General features: G+C 37.0%; 1 protein-coding gene across 7 annotated transcripts in view; it reads left to right on the top strand.

Moving 5' to 3' along the window:
• NR2C2 (nuclear receptor subfamily 2 group C member 2) overlaps positions 1 to 17,995 on the top strand; it is a 46,613-nt gene that overhangs the window by 5,738 nt on the left and 22,880 nt on the right. For 2 of the 7 annotated variants that reach the window (XM_080387616.1, XM_080387614.1), the window contains exons 2-4: positions 2,673 to 2,756; positions 13,791 to 13,901; positions 17,048 to 17,248. In XM_080387616.1, coding sequence (XP_080243742.1) covers positions 2,697 to 2,756; positions 13,791 to 13,901; positions 17,048 to 17,248 — 372 coding nt within the window. In that variant the 5' untranslated portion in view covers positions 2,673 to 2,696. Of the gene's footprint in view, positions 1 to 282; positions 438 to 2,672; positions 2,757 to 4,040; positions 4,141 to 4,750; positions 6,198 to 9,141; positions 9,355 to 13,790; positions 13,902 to 17,047; positions 17,249 to 17,995 lie in introns of those variants that run through there. The other 5 variants (XM_080387615.1, XM_080387617.1, XM_080387619.1 and 2 more) reach the window with 5 other exon arrangements.

Raw genomic sequence — 17,995 nt, 5'->3', positions numbered from 1 at the left:
TGGGAATGCTACGTGTTCAGTGAGGTCATTGGTTGGAACAGGAGGGAAGGGCGTGGCTCCATGGCGCGCGGGGCAGTAGCAGCATGAAGGCTTTTCAGTAGAGGCTTGCGCGCGGGCCTCTGTGCCTCGGCGAGTTGCGAGCGCACTGCAGCCAATGGGGGCAGGCGGTGAGCGCGGCGGGAAGGAGGCCGCCGTCTGCTTCGGCGAGGGGTTCAGGTGGTATGACGTGTTGGAGCCGCTCCCGGACAGGGCACCGGCCTCATGATTTTTCTGTTGTATCAGTTGTCGCAAGGTTTCCTGGCGGCTTCCTGCCAGTAGCAGTGTAACAGAGGTTCCCAGCAGAGCCTAACCTGTGAGCCTCGTCTCTTCCCACCTCCTTCTCCAGACTCCAGCTAAGCTGAAGCATGCTGACCTGCTTTGCCATGTAGCTGAGTCAGGCACGTCGTATTTGTTAAGAACCCCGTTTCCTTAAGAGAAAGGAACGAATGTCAATAAGCTGAATACAGTCTTTTGCTGTGGCAACGTAGTAGGGTAGTACCCATAGAATATCTTCTCAGAAATTTCACTGCAACTTCAGGAGAAATGAATCATTTTATGCTGTAATATGACAGCCGTGCATCTACACCAGGGGTCCTCAAACTTTTTAAACAGGGGGCTGGCACGCGGATGAAGTGGCAGGGAGTCATCTGCAGCTGCTTGGTTTCCCCTCCAACCCCCAGCGGGGGGGACCCTGGGGGGCTGTATCTGGCTTGCGGGCCGTAGTTTGAGGACCCCTGATCTACACGTATGGAGCTGGATGCCACCCTATTAGACTGAAAATATTTTCCTGGTGCAAGTTCTGCCTTTTTTTTGATGGTTTGCTTTGGTTTGTGGTAGTGTTTTTTTCTCATGAACTCTGCTGCTCCAGGGTTTTGATAGGAAGCTGATTTTGCTTTGTGTCATGCTCTGGGAGTCAACATCATTAATGAGCTTACTTGGCCTGGCTGTGTATGGTTTCTGGGCTTCCAGTTGGATTTGATCAGATAGCCTGAGTTTATTACTCTTTTGGGAAGGTCAAAAGTACAAAACCCCTTGGTGGATAACAACACCAACAGCAAAACTGTCAGAGCCTTACGACAGTAAAGACTTCATTGGGTCTCAGAAAAGTAATCCTATGAACAAAATATCTCATGTTCAGGGTTTCCTTCATCTTAAAGCACCAGAACAGCATGTTATATAGTTACCTTCCTTGCTGAACATAAAAAATAACTTTAAAATAAGATGAGAACACTGAAAAGGAATTACTGAACAATTGAGAAATATCCATAAGCTGCAATATTTAATGGGTCAGGTGGAAATGGTTCATGACCTTACTGTGCAAGTTAAGCACTTGAAGAAAAATGACATTCTGTATGAGAAAGTAGCATAAATATGATTTCCATAGGGAATGTCTCAACTTTGATTATGCATTGTTATGAATAGTCTTCCATTGACATATACAACATATTATTCAGGTTTAATTTACCACAATGTGATTTAATATTTTTAACAACAAATTTTTACATTTTCAACATTACCTTTGTAGAAGTTACATTTGAAGGGGGGAGGAAGGGGTGGATGCTAGAGATATGCATGCATTTTTCTGTTATGTGTTTTGCTACTGTTCATAGTATTTTTTTTTAGTTTTATGTGAAATGAATTGCTTTACAAGTACCAACAGAAGGTTTTCAATAAAACTTTTAAATGGGCCAACATTCAGGAATGCCTTTTTATTACCTATACCTGGGTCAGCATCTGAACTCTGGCTCTATAATGAGCAAGTCATGATTAAAACCTGAATGCATTAATTTGAAATCTTAATTAAATTTACCGTTGGAGAAACACAGCCTTAATAATGATTGTTAAAAATGTATTGGAAGTGTCTTTTTTTCCTTATTCCTTCCTTTTTCCTCTTTGTTTTGTCTCCCCCCCCCCCCCCCCCCCCCTCCCCAAACCCTGAAGAGCATAAAGTTGGAGATACAGAATCTTACAATAGGGTAAAACGCTAGCAGTGTTTTCTCCTCAGAGTGATAATACTATTGCATTATAATTTAAAAAAAGTTTGGATAATAGAAAATACATTTTAGGTGTGACTTTTAATTTCCCTTTTTGTGCAAGATTACCATAAGAATATGCATGAACATGGAAGTTTGACAGAATAGCTCAATAAAAAATTTGCTCAAAACAGCATTCTTAGATTGCTGTTTCCTTTTTCAGCATGTAGTTTAGAAGCGGTTTAACTATAAGGTTTCTCTTTTGAGTTGAGGAAAGGACCTTAGAGATCGGTGAAATCCACAAACTGCATCAGTAAAACTGCATCAGTAGTTGACTAGTTGACACTCACAACTTTCTAATTTCTCTACTTTGCAGCTTAAGCAATAGAGTAAAAATAGTATATTAGAGGCTTTATGAAGTAAAATAATAACTGTGTGTATCAGCTTTTTAAACGTTATGGTTCCATTGTGCATGTTCTGTACATACGTGTATATATATGTGCATATACACACATGCTTCCATGGCATATTTTCTTATTTGTCAGATATGTCAAACGTTATAGTAAACTGTCAAAAAGTCATATCAGAGCTTTCTTTAATAAGAAGAACAAAAACCTTACTTTTGTGCCTGATGGAAGTTGCTGGCATCTTTTCAAACAGGTTCTCTAATGATCTTGTTTCACCATGGCAACCAATATGGAGGTGCTGGCTCAGCAGGTAGTGGAGACTCAGCAGGTGGCTGAGGTGAGTGACAGATGATATCACAGCAGTTGGTATATGAGCCTGTGAAATGAATAATATATTGGGGAGTCCTTGCTGTTTACAATTAAGTGTAAATGGAACAGAAAATCTTTATAGAACAGTATTGCTTTACAGCTGGGGACAAACAAGAGACCAGTGCAACCAATATGTAGTTTGTTTACCTTACTTCATTGTGGTGGCCCCTATGTTAGGAGTGTAAGTAGGAAATTCAACGTGAACTATAGAGAAACTTGGCTGCATTATGCATTGTTAAAAAAATTAATGTAACAGAATTTCTGGTCATTTGATTGTTAGCTTGACCATTTTGGATGTGAAAGGTTTTGGCTCATTTTTTGAATTGTCATCTAAATCCACAACAGTATTTGAAGTTACCTGTTTTACTTATGCACTATGTTGAATTTACAGTAGGGTGATGAATTTAAATCAGCCTTTATATTTTCTGTCTATACCCATGAGAAAAAGAGCACAAAACCTACTTAAAGTGATATTAAGTGATGTCTTGTCTTGATGTATGTTTACTGAAGCTTGGATGCTCAACAGCTATAATGTCTAAATCAAGTCATAAATACTGAAACTGCATGTGAATGTGGACATAGAAAACAATCTATTTATCTCCTTCAGTATGCAAACTTCAGTCAAAAAATAAATGAGAATTTTTGTCAGTTTCAAATTATTTGGTTTAATTTCCTTCAAATTTACTATGTTTTATCATATGATTGCATAATTAAGGAATTTCATAAATAACGAAGGGCAAGTAGGCTGAGACCTCTGTAGACAAGGCCACTTTTCAGACATTTGTTTGGGGTTTTTTTTGCATATTGAACTAAGATTACACTTGGATTTTAAAAAATATCTTTAGTTCAAGAAGAAGCTCTATATATACAAAGGAAATTTGTATGTCATTGTGTTTTCAGAAATGGATTAGAGATTCCCTGCTTAACAGCAATTTTTTTCTGAAAAAAAATTTTGATTCTTTTTAAATAGTGTGGAAAATGGCCTACTGAGTATCCTGAAATAACATCTAAGGAGTAGTTTCAAAAACCTAAAATTTCACACTGAAAACCAACAAGCAGATTTTCACTCTAGTTTGTTATACCAGGTATCAGTTTGGCAAGCTGCATTTTTAAAAAACTGTTCCAAACAAACTTGGAAATAAAAAACTGTAATGGAAATACTGGCAAACCTTATACTATTTTGTTAGAACTTGAGTGCTATAATTACATCTAAGGCACATAAAATATGTGACATTTGTAATTCCTCGTGCAGGAAATGCACCGTGGTAACATAGTGTGATGGTTGTAACTTGCCACTGGAGAGATCGCTCCATCTCAAGAGTGTATGAAGCTCTGTGATTTCTTCCTGGCCGGTGGGTAAATAGAGGGCTTCATCTCTTTACAGTATTCAACTCCTCCTTAAATTACATGCCTGTCCACTGCATAACACCATGAAAACTTGGTCATGGAAAAAGTTATAAGCAGCATTATGTCATTAAGAATTAATTAATGCTATGACCATGTTAATGTTGAACCATTTCTTTATGAATGGCTGCCTGCCTGCTAATTTGTGTCTTCAGTCAGGTACAGTTTTTAATACAGGTAGACACATGACTAGTTTTCTTGAAGCATGATAAAATTCTGTATTTGTACTGACTGTTTCTTAGAGAAAATCTAGCATGAAACTTGGCAGTGGCCTTAAAAATGAGAAGCTTTTTTAGAATGTCATATTTTATATCATAATTGGTAACAATTGAATGGAAGGAGAGAATGTCATTAATCCCGCCCTGACTTTTAAGTTATGAATGATGAGAGACAGGTTGCAAATAGGATAACTTAATGCAAATATTTGCAGGTTTAGCTATATCATTTTTTCAACATAGTTGCCACATATGTAGTGCATGGGTTTATTGAGAACTGTGATGCTGAGCACCAAATCAGACTGTCATGCAGGTAGGCCATATGCTGTTTTTCTTTCTTGAGCAATAGTTGATCAGGTTTCCCATGAAACTGAGTGTATCACAGAAGTCACTGAGCACGGTCCAGCATTGATTGTATTTTTGTACTTATTCTATTTTTAGGACTGTTAAAAATTGTCCTTGTAATGGTTTCAAATGGTTTCACTGCTGTTGCTTGCTTCTGCTTTATAGAAGTGGTGTTGCATTTTTCCAGCTGTGTATTTCTGAACAGATTGGGTGAGAGTTTCATTTTTAGTGTCTGCAGTTGCCTTTACTTACAGTTCATGAGATGGAGAATAGAGGGCAGCTAGGGGATTCAGACAGAATTTTGGCAATTCCTTCTCATCCTGAATAGCTTTTGAAAAGCATAAAAAAAATACTTTGTGTTAAAAGAATCTTCTCCACCCTGGGTATGCCCTAGCAAAGCCTCAGGCTTTAAGTCCAGTAAGGTAATTTGAGTGGTACAGCAGTAGAAACAGCTCAAGCTGGGTGCCTCCACAGAGGGACCCTGAAGAAAGAAATTCCTGGGCAGTTATGACCTTGCAATTTAAGTTTTCCATCCCTCATGACAGTTTGGACCAGTAATAATATTAGAGTCTGGGGTCTTCTTGTTCTTCATTGGGTCACTTCATTGTTTCTAGGTGGGCTGTTTCTTTCCCTATCTCTAAGGTTTCAGCTTCTACTGATACTTCTAGCAGCCTTCCTTGTTTCCTTATCTTCCAGCTTGAACCAGCTCTTGAGGACCTCTTTCACAGAATTAGGTAAAAGTTCAATGTATCTGGGTGAAAGCTTGCAGCCTAGGGCTTCAGCAAATTTAGCTACTAATGCTAAGCAGCTTAGTTAACTCCAGACTGTTTCAGTGCAGTATTCCTTAACATTTAGCCTTAATGCAAAAATAGGTAATGCTACTTTTCTCAAGTGTTTATTTAGTGCCGTCACTGTGCAATATATCAGTGGCCCAGGTTCAGTCCCAGCACTGACTTTGACTTGATTTGCATGTTGTTTCAGAAAAATGGATTTGGTTGTGAAGCGGAGATGTATTCCCTGTGCAGTGAATTAGTTTTTAACGTGGTTTTTAAACAGCACTGTCACTGTGGGGAGGAATAAGGACTGTTTCCTCTTTCCAACGTCAGCTTTGGTGTGACCAGGAGGAACTTCTAGTAGTTGCTGAAACTGGCCCCTTCTGCCTCCATGACAGCCACAGACTATTCCCAGTGCATCCTTTTTCTCTGTCAGAGGCTACAGGGAGAGTCACAGGAGATGACTCTGTTGAGCCCAGTGTTTACTGGGATCTTGTTTATGCCAGCTGCGTTGCTGGGAGAATTTTAGTTGCTTTCAGTTCCCTCTGTGCCCTGATAAGAACCTGTGAAAATCTTGGGCCTTTCTGAAAGCATGTTTTGCCACGGGACTGAAAAAATACCGTATATCTTTGTCACATAAAGTATTTTCTTGACCTTCTCCAGATCTCTCTGGTAAGTTACATCATAAGTAGTTCAGCAATTTTGGTTTAAGTCCAGATGAAGCACAGTCTGCTGAAAAAGAAGAGTAGAAACACTGTGTTCTGGTGAAATAAGTTTTGCTTTGTTGTAAGAATTAATTAAGTGTAAAATCAGGCCATTTGTGTTTAATCTTATCATTGGCCATTTTCTCATTTTTGGATAAATTTTCACGTTAGAGTTTTGATGCTGAGTCTTCTGAAACAGTTTTTAGTTAAAATAGAGCTTTTGTCAAGTTACTGTTAATTGCAGAAGACCTAGACACCTCTCAGGCTGATGGTATATTTCACATAAAACATACTGGAGTAAAGAGATCCTGCATGGCTTATGCAGCTTGGCAGCCTCTGAATGCAGTGTTACCAGATATGCTGTAGCTGCTGTAATATAGGCTTTAAGGTGTTATGCAAGATGTAGTCTGAGATATTTTTTTTTTTAGTGTACAGGTAAGCCAAGAATTGCAGCTTCTTTCATGACTGTTGCCTTCATATGTTTCATACAAGATGTTACACCAGTGTCGTGTTAGGGCAGTTTAACTACAGATGAGTTCTTCCATGGTGGATCTGAATTTTGGCTGCCATTCTACAAAGGGCCCAAGTGGTCAGGACAGTAAATTCCAAAGAGTATAACTTAAAATTTTTTTTAGATGTATCTTACATCTGTGAAAGAAATCTATTTGGATATTTCCAGGCAATACATAATTTTTTCTTAAAAGCCTATTATTAATTTAATACTTAAAGTAGTTTGTTAGGAAAATTATCTACAGAAAAATAAATCTTTCTGATTTGGTTCGAGATGTAGCAATTTTTTTATGGTGTAAAGCTTGGTACCATATTTTTCATTGAAATTCTTTAACTGTTTTATGAGAGGAAACTTGTAAAAATAGTTTAGGTTTCTGGGTGCAGTTGAACATATTTGATCTGTGGTATCTTACCTGTGCCTTATTTTAATTTCAGTTCTCTTTTCAATAATATTAATAATATCTCTGAAATTGGTTTACACTTAGTGAGAACTGCTCAGTGTATACATGCAGTACAATTACTTTGGCTTTTAGTGGCATGAATATAAAAAATGTTCTTCTACTGAAGTTAGGGAAGCATTCTTAGAAGGACATTTCCGATAAGTGAGATACATACAACAACAAAAGTAAGACACCAAGTAGAATGATAGATATTTGGACTAATTTCTGAATAATGTTTTCCTGTGAAAAGTACTATGTATGGTCATTTCAGGATTTCTCAGTAGCTTAAGAGGCTCTCTTTAAACATAATATATACTCTTGTAAGTATTGTTCTATATGAATGTCACTGTTGAATTATTAGAAACTAAAGTTATAAAATACTAACTTTGCTTTGCTATGGGTGTTTATTACAGTAGCATAGTTGATGTCCTATAAAAATAAGAGTGAAAGCCTTTGTAGCTGTAATATTTCTGTGCAGTATACAGTACTTGAGACAAGTTCCATCAACAAAAAAGAATTACCATGCCCTAAAAATCTAACGTTACTCTTGGTTAAAGATGCATTTTGTATATTTTATGTTTCTTGCTGAAGTCTTAGAGATTTTGTGGGTCACTTGGGCAGTTGTGACAAAGCCATTAACCACATTGGTAGTTACTAATGTAGCACTAACTACATTAGTACACTAGTTTACAGGTTTCATATTTTATTTCAAATTTTTATTACTTTGCAAGCCTGTCTTTTGATTCAGAGAACAGGAAACTTCTAGTCTTTTTTTTCTTAATGCGTTTTTATATCACTTCTGCTTAAGTATTACAAAGATTCTGCCTTCTCTTTGCAATACAGCTATTCCAAACTTTAGAGCTGGGAAGTCCACTTCTGAACAGAGGGTTATGTAGTGATAAAATGTTACTGTATTCAGGATTTGGTTTTTGTCCCAGGAAAGACAGCTGCTAATCGGGTATCATAAACGTCTTTCCCAGGTTAATTGGACAAATGAAAGCCTAGAGTAACAAGATTATTAAGTGTGGTGTCAGATAATAAGCACAAGGAAAATCCAACTAAAATTTCATTGGGTTTTCTCACATGTCTTAAGTATAATACTTACTTTTCCCCACACTAGATCACAGTTGGTTGACCTAACATTTAAGTTGTACCCATGCTGTAAATACATTCACAGGAGTTACAGTAACTCTTCATAGATACTAGTTCCAGAGAGTTACATGATCGATAGTTGTGTTTTCTATCAAGTAAAGAGCCTAATTTCAATAGTGAGCATATTTCTGTGCTAAGATTAGGAGTCCTTGAAGTTAATAGAAAATACCAGTGCTACTTAAAGACACCTAGATCATGCATTTGTTGCATAAGGCTTTGTGGTGGAAGTCTACTGTATTTAAGTTTACTGTCATAAAACTTGTCAAGCACATGGTCATTTTCCCCAAAACTTCAAGTGCTATAACTTTAACAAGTTTTACTTTCTAAGAATTCTAAAACATTTTCTACTTTCACCCATTTGTCAGCCTTTATTGCAACTTCATACTAGTGTTTTGTTATGGAGTTTAAATTAATGTATCACACGTGTGTCATAAACTTACTGTGTGAAGTAATGTGTATTAGGACTGATTATGCTGTGTCATATTTGAGGGCCCTGGGCTACTTTAGAAAGCCTAATGAACTTTAAGGCTAAAGATGCTCCACAGGGAATGTGGTGGACTTTCCTTTCAGTTTTGCTGATTTGAAAATAATTCAAGATACAAGCAGACTCTTTTCTCAGATTTCATTTTGCTGTTTTGTAGTTCACAGAGTGAGCAGGTTGAGGGGCTTAAGAACAGAGAACAGGGGGAGGGGGAAGCTTGATAACATGGGACTATGTTCTCCAGATGAAATTAATCTTACTATTAGACAAACTCCTTCACCAGGTGACAAAACAACAGGAATACATTGATTCTTCTTCCTTGGTTACAGGGAATGATAGTAAACTTGACCTTCAGAGGAACAGGGTCACAGAGAGGGCATTTTAAAAACATTCCTGGCTGCTTTCTGTGATTGAAATCCTCAGTAATGGAGACTGGATGAAAATAGCTGTGATCTGACTGAAAGTGACCTTGACTTTTTTCTGGGATTGCCCTCAGAGGTTTGCTGAGGAAAAATGTAAGACTGCAGGAAGAATTTGACACTGTAAGTACTGGAGTTTGTAGGGTGTACAGCTAGGGAGCTCCAGGAAGAAAACAGTACTAAGGGAATTAAAAGAGATTATTTTTTCCCTGTCTCTTAACATAAGTGTATTTGATGTGTTTTGTGTAGGGAAATTAGGGGGGGGTTGAGCTATATTTTACATGTATTATTTTCTGACTACATCTTAAGTTGCAGCATTAGTGGTTACTTTTAAGTGATTGTTCACTAAGCCTCTGTAAAATGTGGTGCTCTGAAGTCTTCTATGATATATGGCTTACTTCGTTTCTTTCCTCATCTCTTCAAGATGAAGTCTCATTTGAGACTCTTTCCCATCTTAAAGAAATTCAAGTGTATTTAATTTTTTTAAAATACATTTTAGAATTGCAGAAACATATCTTCATTGACTTGGAAGGACTAGTTCTTTACATGTAGAGCTTCTGCAACAGTTGCTTTAAACATGATATGGGTTTCTTGTGTCATTTTTCTTCTGAACAACAGATTAGAATAGTCAATGTTATGTTTAATCCTGTAAGTGAACCTAATATAATGCTAAACAGTATTATCTTCCTGATATGAGTACGTACAAGCCATTTTCTTTCGGAATACTTTGATTCAATTTATTTGGGAGTCTAATTAAAGATAGCTTAATTTTTCCTACAGTATTTATATAAGCTGTCTGAAGGTAACCTTGCAAATCTCTGATAGAACTTTTTGAGTGTGTTGCATATTCTCAGACTACTATTCCTGTTTTTTTTGTTTTGGTTTCATGGCTGTTTGTTTTGGGCTTTTTTAATACTTTGATTTAACAAGTCAAGTTTGGTATGACAGACTGGATAGGACCATAATAAAGCATCACATATTTATCCATTCAGATCCCTTGTAGGTATGTCACAATGCTGAAAGTAGAAATATTCCTGTCAAACAAAATGACAGAAGATTATTTTTCCTTAATTTTGTAAATTGTGTATTTCCAAAAATATGTTCCCTTTTTGCATTTGATTTATTTACCATGATTATTATTCTGTGTCAATCAGTGGCATGTGTTTTCACTCTGGAAAATAAACTTGAGATATTTAGTAGCAGTCAGAAATGTAAAGCTGTTCTTATTCCATTGAGTATTAAGGACACAAGCATGAAAAGAAGGTAAAATTTTGCATTTCAGAGTCCTACACTATCCTGAATAAGTATGCATGTTAATAAGATTATAAAAATAAATTGTATGTGCACACTGAAGCATTTATTGGTATTGGACAAATTACTTTTCGTTGTTATACCATATCTTCCCAGCCAAGAGCAGACTAAAATTTTGTCTGTTTTCAGTTTAATAAATACATGTTTTTGAATATTTAAACATGAAAATTACATGTCAGCATATAATGGCAGCTGGCCTCAGACTTGCCCAACTTTATGGAGAACTCACCTAAGACAAGATAACTAGTCATGTGGTGAGGGTGAGTAATAACCCAAAGGAGACTGGAGTTGATCAGTAAAAATAAACCTTTATATGAGGATGTGGTCCATTCTATAAAAACTGAGAAAGTGTTTTAAAGCATAAAGCACTAGGTTTTATGTTGACGTAGTACCTGAAAACACTGTTGTATAGTTGGACCCCTTTGCAGCAGGTACTTTACAAACCCAGGAAGAAGAAATGGTTATTTAGTCCCAAAATGTTTGCAGAAGAATTTTGGTGCAGTTACCATATATATACTGGCATTTTTTTAAGGAGTTGCTATAAATCCTTCAACAACATGGAAAAATGCAGCTGCCTGCAATGCATTGTGGTGTAAGATGTGACAATATTTCAAAAAAAGGCTAAGGATTCTGTAATTGGGGGTGAAAGAACTGGAAAACAGTTTTAAAAGATCTTTTTGCTTTAATTTAGACCTTTAAAAGGGTGCATAGCTTAGATAATAATTTGGCATCAAGGTAGAGATCGTTATTCAAATGTGTCCTTTAAGTGTCTTGATTTGGGGAATCTTGGTTTTTTCCTCACCTAGGTATATTGTTTTCTGCTGCTGGATGCCTTGAATCATCCAATAATTAGAAGATTCTATTATTTCTACATCTCTCCTGTATGTTTTCCTCATTTACCACACAACTTTGACTTGTATATTAAAGATAATTAGAGATTCTATGTTCAATTCAGGTTTACTTTTATAGTATATGGACTACTTATGGTACAGGCAACAGGAGAGTAGAAAGTGTGTCTTCATTAAAGTGCTGTGTATTTTAATGTCTTTGCTTCCCCAAAGATACTGCAGTAAATTTTTCTTGGTATCAAAATTGGTTTTTCTTTCTTGGCATCACAAATTAACTTTTTTGTATATTAAACAGAAAAGCTTACAAAATTAAGATTTTTTTTTCCATGCAAGCTTAAATGATGACTAAATTGTCACTACTCTGTTGTCCAACTGTATAGATTTTGATAAACAAGTAATTCCAAGATTGTTTAAAAGAGTATTTAATAAAAACTATCTTTGAACTTCCTGTTTTTGACCACGTGTCACTGCGGATCATAGAATCGTAGAATGGTTTAGGTTGCAAGAGACCTTGAAGTTCATCTAGTTCTTTAAGCATCTGTTGCTGGCACTGGCATCAAACTCATAGGAGTGGAATGGACTGAGGTTTCTCTCCCCAGACAGCTTTAGTTTAAAGCCCTTTTCACCAACTTAGAAAGCCTATGACCAAAGATGCTTTTCCCCTTCTCTGTCAGATGGACCCCATCAGCCCCCAGTAGACCAGGTTTCTCAGTGATTCTCATGGTCTAAGTAGTAAGCTCCTGGCTGTGGCAGCAGTCCTGTAACCATTTGTTGAGTTGCCAGATTCAGCTGAGCCTTCCTTTGAACCCCTTCCCTTTGACTGGGAGGATTGGTAATAAACACTAATTTGATATTCTCAAATTACCATATAGAATACAATTGTTGTACTCAGTCATACAGTTGACACAGTCCTATAGATTCTGTGGGACAATGTAAATGTGAACTTTGGGGTTATTTATGAAAACCCAAATTATTGTTTGCAATCAAAATTTACAAGTATTGTAAATGATACCATTTACAATATATAATTATTTTAAATTATGAAACTATCAAATCGTAAAATCTGTTCTAAAATTTAAGTAAGATTTATTTTGCATTAGGCGGACTTATCTAAAAATCAAGGCTGTTAAGTCATTGACATTACAGAACATTTTCCCAAAGAACAAAGTTTTGGCCTATATGCACTGTTTTTAAATAAGTAGTTACGGGTTAAATTGAATGTTGAAGAAATCAGTAATGCCACATTCTGTTCATTTTTATAGAGTACATCACTGCAGCATTTTATTCCAATTGAAATGGAATGTCTGTATAGATTTCTATTGTATTGTAAGAATTTACAGTGTTTGTTACTCAGATATACTGCATGTGTAAAATTTGCTGTCAGCCATCTTTTAAATATTATTAGGTTTCCATCCTTTTATATAATAACTTTCAATAAAGAATGTGACTGAAAAAGTATTTATGTTGTGCTGCTGACTGCGGACCGTAATGTCACCTCTGGAGCTGCTGCAGTCCAAAATACTAGTGTCTTGTGTGCACTAACTGTTTTTCAACTATTTTGCAACTTTTTTGAAAATACTGGTGAACATATGCAGTGTATGGGTTTAGAACCAAATTATCTCCTTTGTTTTGAGTTTTCCCATGACACGGCTCAATGTTTTGAGTCTCATCAACTAGTAACTTGTGAAATGCACCGAGAAAGCAGAGCTTTCATAATGAGTACAGCACAAATAAGCATATGAATTTTTCTTCTAAGTTACTGTATTATAAGTAGCAGAATGATTCGGCTTTTCCTCTATTGAAAACAAACAAAAAGAGATCTGGAACTAATCATAGTCTAATTCTTCAAGAACTTCCAGGGTAATTTTGATAAACCTTGTTCTGATTTTGTTTGGTTAAGCCTAATTTTTTGTGTGGTCAGGTTCCAAATGAAGAATGGCAAAGATGCATGTAGCAACTGTGAAAAAAATACATATAGACATCTACATCTGCAGATACTTCTCTGTGTTAAAGACTGATAGAATAGCTTCAGCTCATGTTTATATCCGAACAACCCCACCCCCACCCCCGCAATAATACTAAATAAGGTACTTTGTATAAGTGTCTGTATATTCTAAACTTAATAAAAATGGGAGTATTGGATAGCTGTGGGGAGTGGCACAGAGGGGAAGGGCATGATGGTGGTGGTTTGGTTTTGTGGTTTTGGTCATTGATCAGATTCATTCTGTTCCCCAGAAAAGCCAATATTGTGACAATTCATTGAAAACAAATCCAAGTTGGTTTAATGACTGTAATCTATCCAGTAAATTTAGATTCTATGCTATAGGGCCCTCTGATGTTTAATATATGTAAAATACTTCAGTACTGCAACAGTAAATTAAAATTCTTTGTTATTTACAGGTGCAGACTGTTCAGACTCCACTATCTGAATCTCCAGTGATGACCAGCCCTTCCCAACGTATCCAGATAATTTCCACAGACTCCTCTGTAGCTTCACCACAGCGCATTCAGGTAAAAATCCATTGATTAAGTAACTTAACTATTACATCTTTTTTTGCTCCTCCTTCCACCTCCTCCCATGATTTGATACAAAATCATGCTAAAGTCTTTCATAGACTTTTTTAACTTTTGTCGGAACGGATTATTTTTAGTGCAAACTCAGATTCTCTTTCTTCTTCAGCATGTATTTGGTGATGACTAATTGGCTGTATATAATAATTATATTGATGATGTAGATAGTGAGGAATATTTGCAGAGGTTGAACTTAGCCTACGTATACAAATCTCCTAAGCTCTAGCCATAGCAAATGGGCAGATATTGACAACAAAACACCTAACATCACCTCCAAGGGCATTCCTCTTTCTCTTTCTCTCTCTGCCTTATTTAGGAGCCAGTGGGAGACTAGCCAATGTAGGATAAAGTTAGCCTTTGGGAATGCTGCACAGTGGGTCGTTGTTACTGATAATATAAAGATACCAGAATGTATGCAGTGACAAATGATAGGAGATTTGTTGTTAATGTTACTGGAGTGTTTCAGTACTGCAATACCGAGCTTTTGCCTTCCTTGACGTTGTTCTGTGCCAGTACGCTCCTACTCCCGTGTAATTCTGCTAGAGGTGGTGCTGGAAAAGAGGATCTTGCACTCCAGGGCATTTGAAACAGTCCTGGCAAAGCATCATCCATCACAGGCTGGAGTTTTCCTGGGATGTGTCTTGATCAGGGTGGGTGGGTGCTGTCCCTCTGAACAGCCCTGAAAACACTTTTAAAATTATTTTGACATTGTCATTATGCTCACTATGCATGATAAAAATTGTCATTATACTCACTATGCACGATAAAATTTTTTTCTGTAATGTTATTATCAAAGATTCAAATGGCAACATGTATAATAACATACATCACTTTTTTTCTTACAAACCTAAATGTCATCTACTTCTTATCCAACCTAATTTTTTTGTCTTAGGTCTTTATTATCATTGGTGCTTATATCTGATCCATGAAAAATTACAAAGAAGTCCATATGATTTTTCTTTATAGACAGCACCAAAGAGATGTTCTTTAGTTAACGTTTAGCTATGTATTTTATTTAAGATGTTATTCCTTAAAGTTATCAACAAAAGGTGGAATAAGGCAGCCTTATTATTTCACATGCTGATTATCAGGATTCTGTTACGAGGGAAGGTTTCTATTTTTGATACAGTTGTCTGGTAACATCTCTGTTTTGCATGGTAGAGTAACTATATCAATATGTATCAATATTCCATTGCAAGGTAGATGTTCTCACAACATGTATAACTGAAGCATAATGAATGTTCAACATTCATAAGGTAGGATCTTTTGTTCAATTCTGCAAAATAATCTACCTCCTTATATCACTGATACTTCTGAAAAAAACCCTGTGTCTCCATGATGAAGAAGAATACCAGGATGAGAAAAGAGTATCCCTGCTTCCTCAAAACAAATACAGGCAAGATTGTAGTGGTGTCAGTCCAAATGCCAGATCAGATTTCACTGTGAATTGTCCCGTTAGTTAAGATCTGCATGAAAATATTACAAAAAAAGGACATGACAACTAAATAAAAAGTCTAGGTAATCAAAATTAGGGAAATAAATACACAATAATTGTGACCCCTAATACAGCCAATAGGAATATTAGTGTGTATAAATTCACTTCATGATTTATTTTCAGTAGTAGTTTTAACTCTGACATTAAGCCAATTACATAAATGAATTATATAGAAATAACTTTAATAGTCAGGTGTATGCAAAATTAATAAAATCTCAAGAATGTACCACTGTGCTTTTTTTTGTCAGCTAGAGTAATTTTTAGTCATGTTTTTATAAATTATTTGGAGGTAGGAGTCAAATGTACGTTGTTTGCCAATAATAGTAAATATGGAGGAGCTGTGGACTCCCTGGAGGGCAGAGGTGCCTTACAGAGAGATCTGGGTAGACTAGAGAGCTGGGCAGTCACCAGCTGTGTGAAATTTAACAAGAACAAGTGCTAGATCTTGCACCTGGGACAGGGTAATCCTGGTTGTAGGAACAAACTGGGGGATGAGAGGCGGGAGAGCAGTCCAGTGGAAAGAGATCTGGGGTCTGGGTTGGTGGCAAGTTGGGTATGAGTCAGCAGCGTGCCCTAGGGTGCTCAAGCACAGCATAGCCAGTCGGTCCAGAGAGGTGACTGCCCCGCTCTACACTGCACTGGTGCGGCTCCACCTCAAGTTCTGTGTGCAGTCTGGGCACCTCAGTGTATGAAGGACATCAAACTATTATAGTGTGTCCAGAGAAAGGTGACCAAGATGGTGAAAGGCCTGAAGGGCAAGATGTAGAGGGGCAGCTGAGGTCACTTGGCTTGTTCAGCTTGGAGAAGGCTGATGGGTCCTCATCGAAGTCTACAGCTTTCTCAAGGGGGCAGTGGAGGGGAGGTGCTGATCTCTGCTCTCTGGTGACCAGTGACAGGACAGGAGGAAATGGAATGAAGCTACATCAGGGGAAGTTCAGGTTGGACATTAAGAAAAGGTTCTTCACTGAGAGGGTGGCTGGTGCCTAGAACAGGCTCCTCAGGGAAGTGGTCACATCACCAAGCCTGACAGAATTCAAGGACCGTCTGGATGATGCTCTTAGTCATATGGTTTAGTGTTAGGCAGTCCTATGAGGAGCACGGAGTTGGACTCGATGATCCTTACGGGTCCCATCCAACTCAAGATACTCTATAATTCTATGAAATTTCTGTGATGCTGTCTTACTAGGCATATATACCTGCCATTCATCAGCTGCAGTCCTTAACATTACATTTTGTTATTATTCTGTCTGGGATCCACTATATCTTAACTTAATTTGAACAGTTAAGTGTAATTACAAGATTTTCCCATATCTCTTAATTATTAACAATATCAGACTGACACTTTTCACAGTTCTGTCTAGTGTTTTCTGTCTATGCAGTGGGTATGTATATAGATATATGTTTGGTTTGATTTTATTGTTTTGCATCTATGTAGATAGCTGCAACAACTTTGCACCCATATAATAAATGTACAAATAGCAAAATAGTAAATAACAAGGACAGTTATCAGAGAGTGTCATATAACTCCAAGTCAGAATGAAATGAAAGGTTTTAAAATGTGGCTCATGAAATGCTTCAATGTGTTTTACAGATTGTGACAGATCAGCAAACAGGTCAAAAAATCCAAATAGTGACAGCAGTGGACTCAGCTGTGTCTCCAAAGCAACAGTTTATTTTAGCCAGTCCAGATGGAACTGGTGCAGGAAAGGTGATATTGGCAGCACCTGAGACATCCAATGCCAAACAGCTTATCTTTACCACCACGGACAACATTGTGCCAGGCAGAATTCAGGTAAATATAGTAATTGAGATAGACCATAGAAATTTTTTTCCAGTTTTTGATTTTTAGATTATTTAAGTCTATAATTGCTTTAAGACAAATTGCAAAAGTTTTCTAAAGAGTTAATGACAGGAATTAGACCATACTAATTGTAGGTTTTGTTGTTCAGTTATAAATCCTCCTGTCTTAATGTTCCTTGTGCATTCCATTGCACTCAGCACCCATGTTGTGTGTTCTCATTAAAATTCCGAAGACATAAGCAAATGCTTAAGTTACGATGGTGCTTGTGAGGAGTGCCAGGATATCAGATAGTCTGTTCAAGATTCACAGATATAGAGAGAAACAAGCTCTTTGGAGAAGAAGCTGTCCTCTGCCGTAGTTGTTTGTGGGTCTTGAGCATAATCCAGACCAACAGGAGTTTTCGAGGGGCGGGGGGGGGGGGGGAAGCTCCTGGTCCCTATTGGTACTGGTACAATGGAAAATATTTTACGGGAAAAAGTATCATTCTTACATAAATATTTGAAAAATTGTATTAACAGTCTTTTAGAATTTATTTTATTATGATTAGTGGGTTATCTGATGTTACAGAGGGGTGGGTTTTTTTTTAATTTTTCTGTGTTCAGTGCAACGTTCAGAACAGAAGTTTTGGAATCCAAGGCTTTTGGAATTGAAACTCTTTCTATAGTGGACCTCAGCTTCAGGCTATCCCCTCTGAACTCTATAAACCTAATAGCTAGAGAAGGGATAGACGGGAATAGC

The sequence above is a fragment of the Falco punctatus genome (genome assembly GCF_963210335.1).
Source record: "Falco punctatus genome assembly, chromosome: 4".
Taxonomy (NCBI): Eukaryota; Metazoa; Chordata; class Aves; order Falconiformes; family Falconidae; genus Falco; species Falco punctatus.
This window is presented reverse-complemented; position numbering and strand designations above follow the sequence as displayed.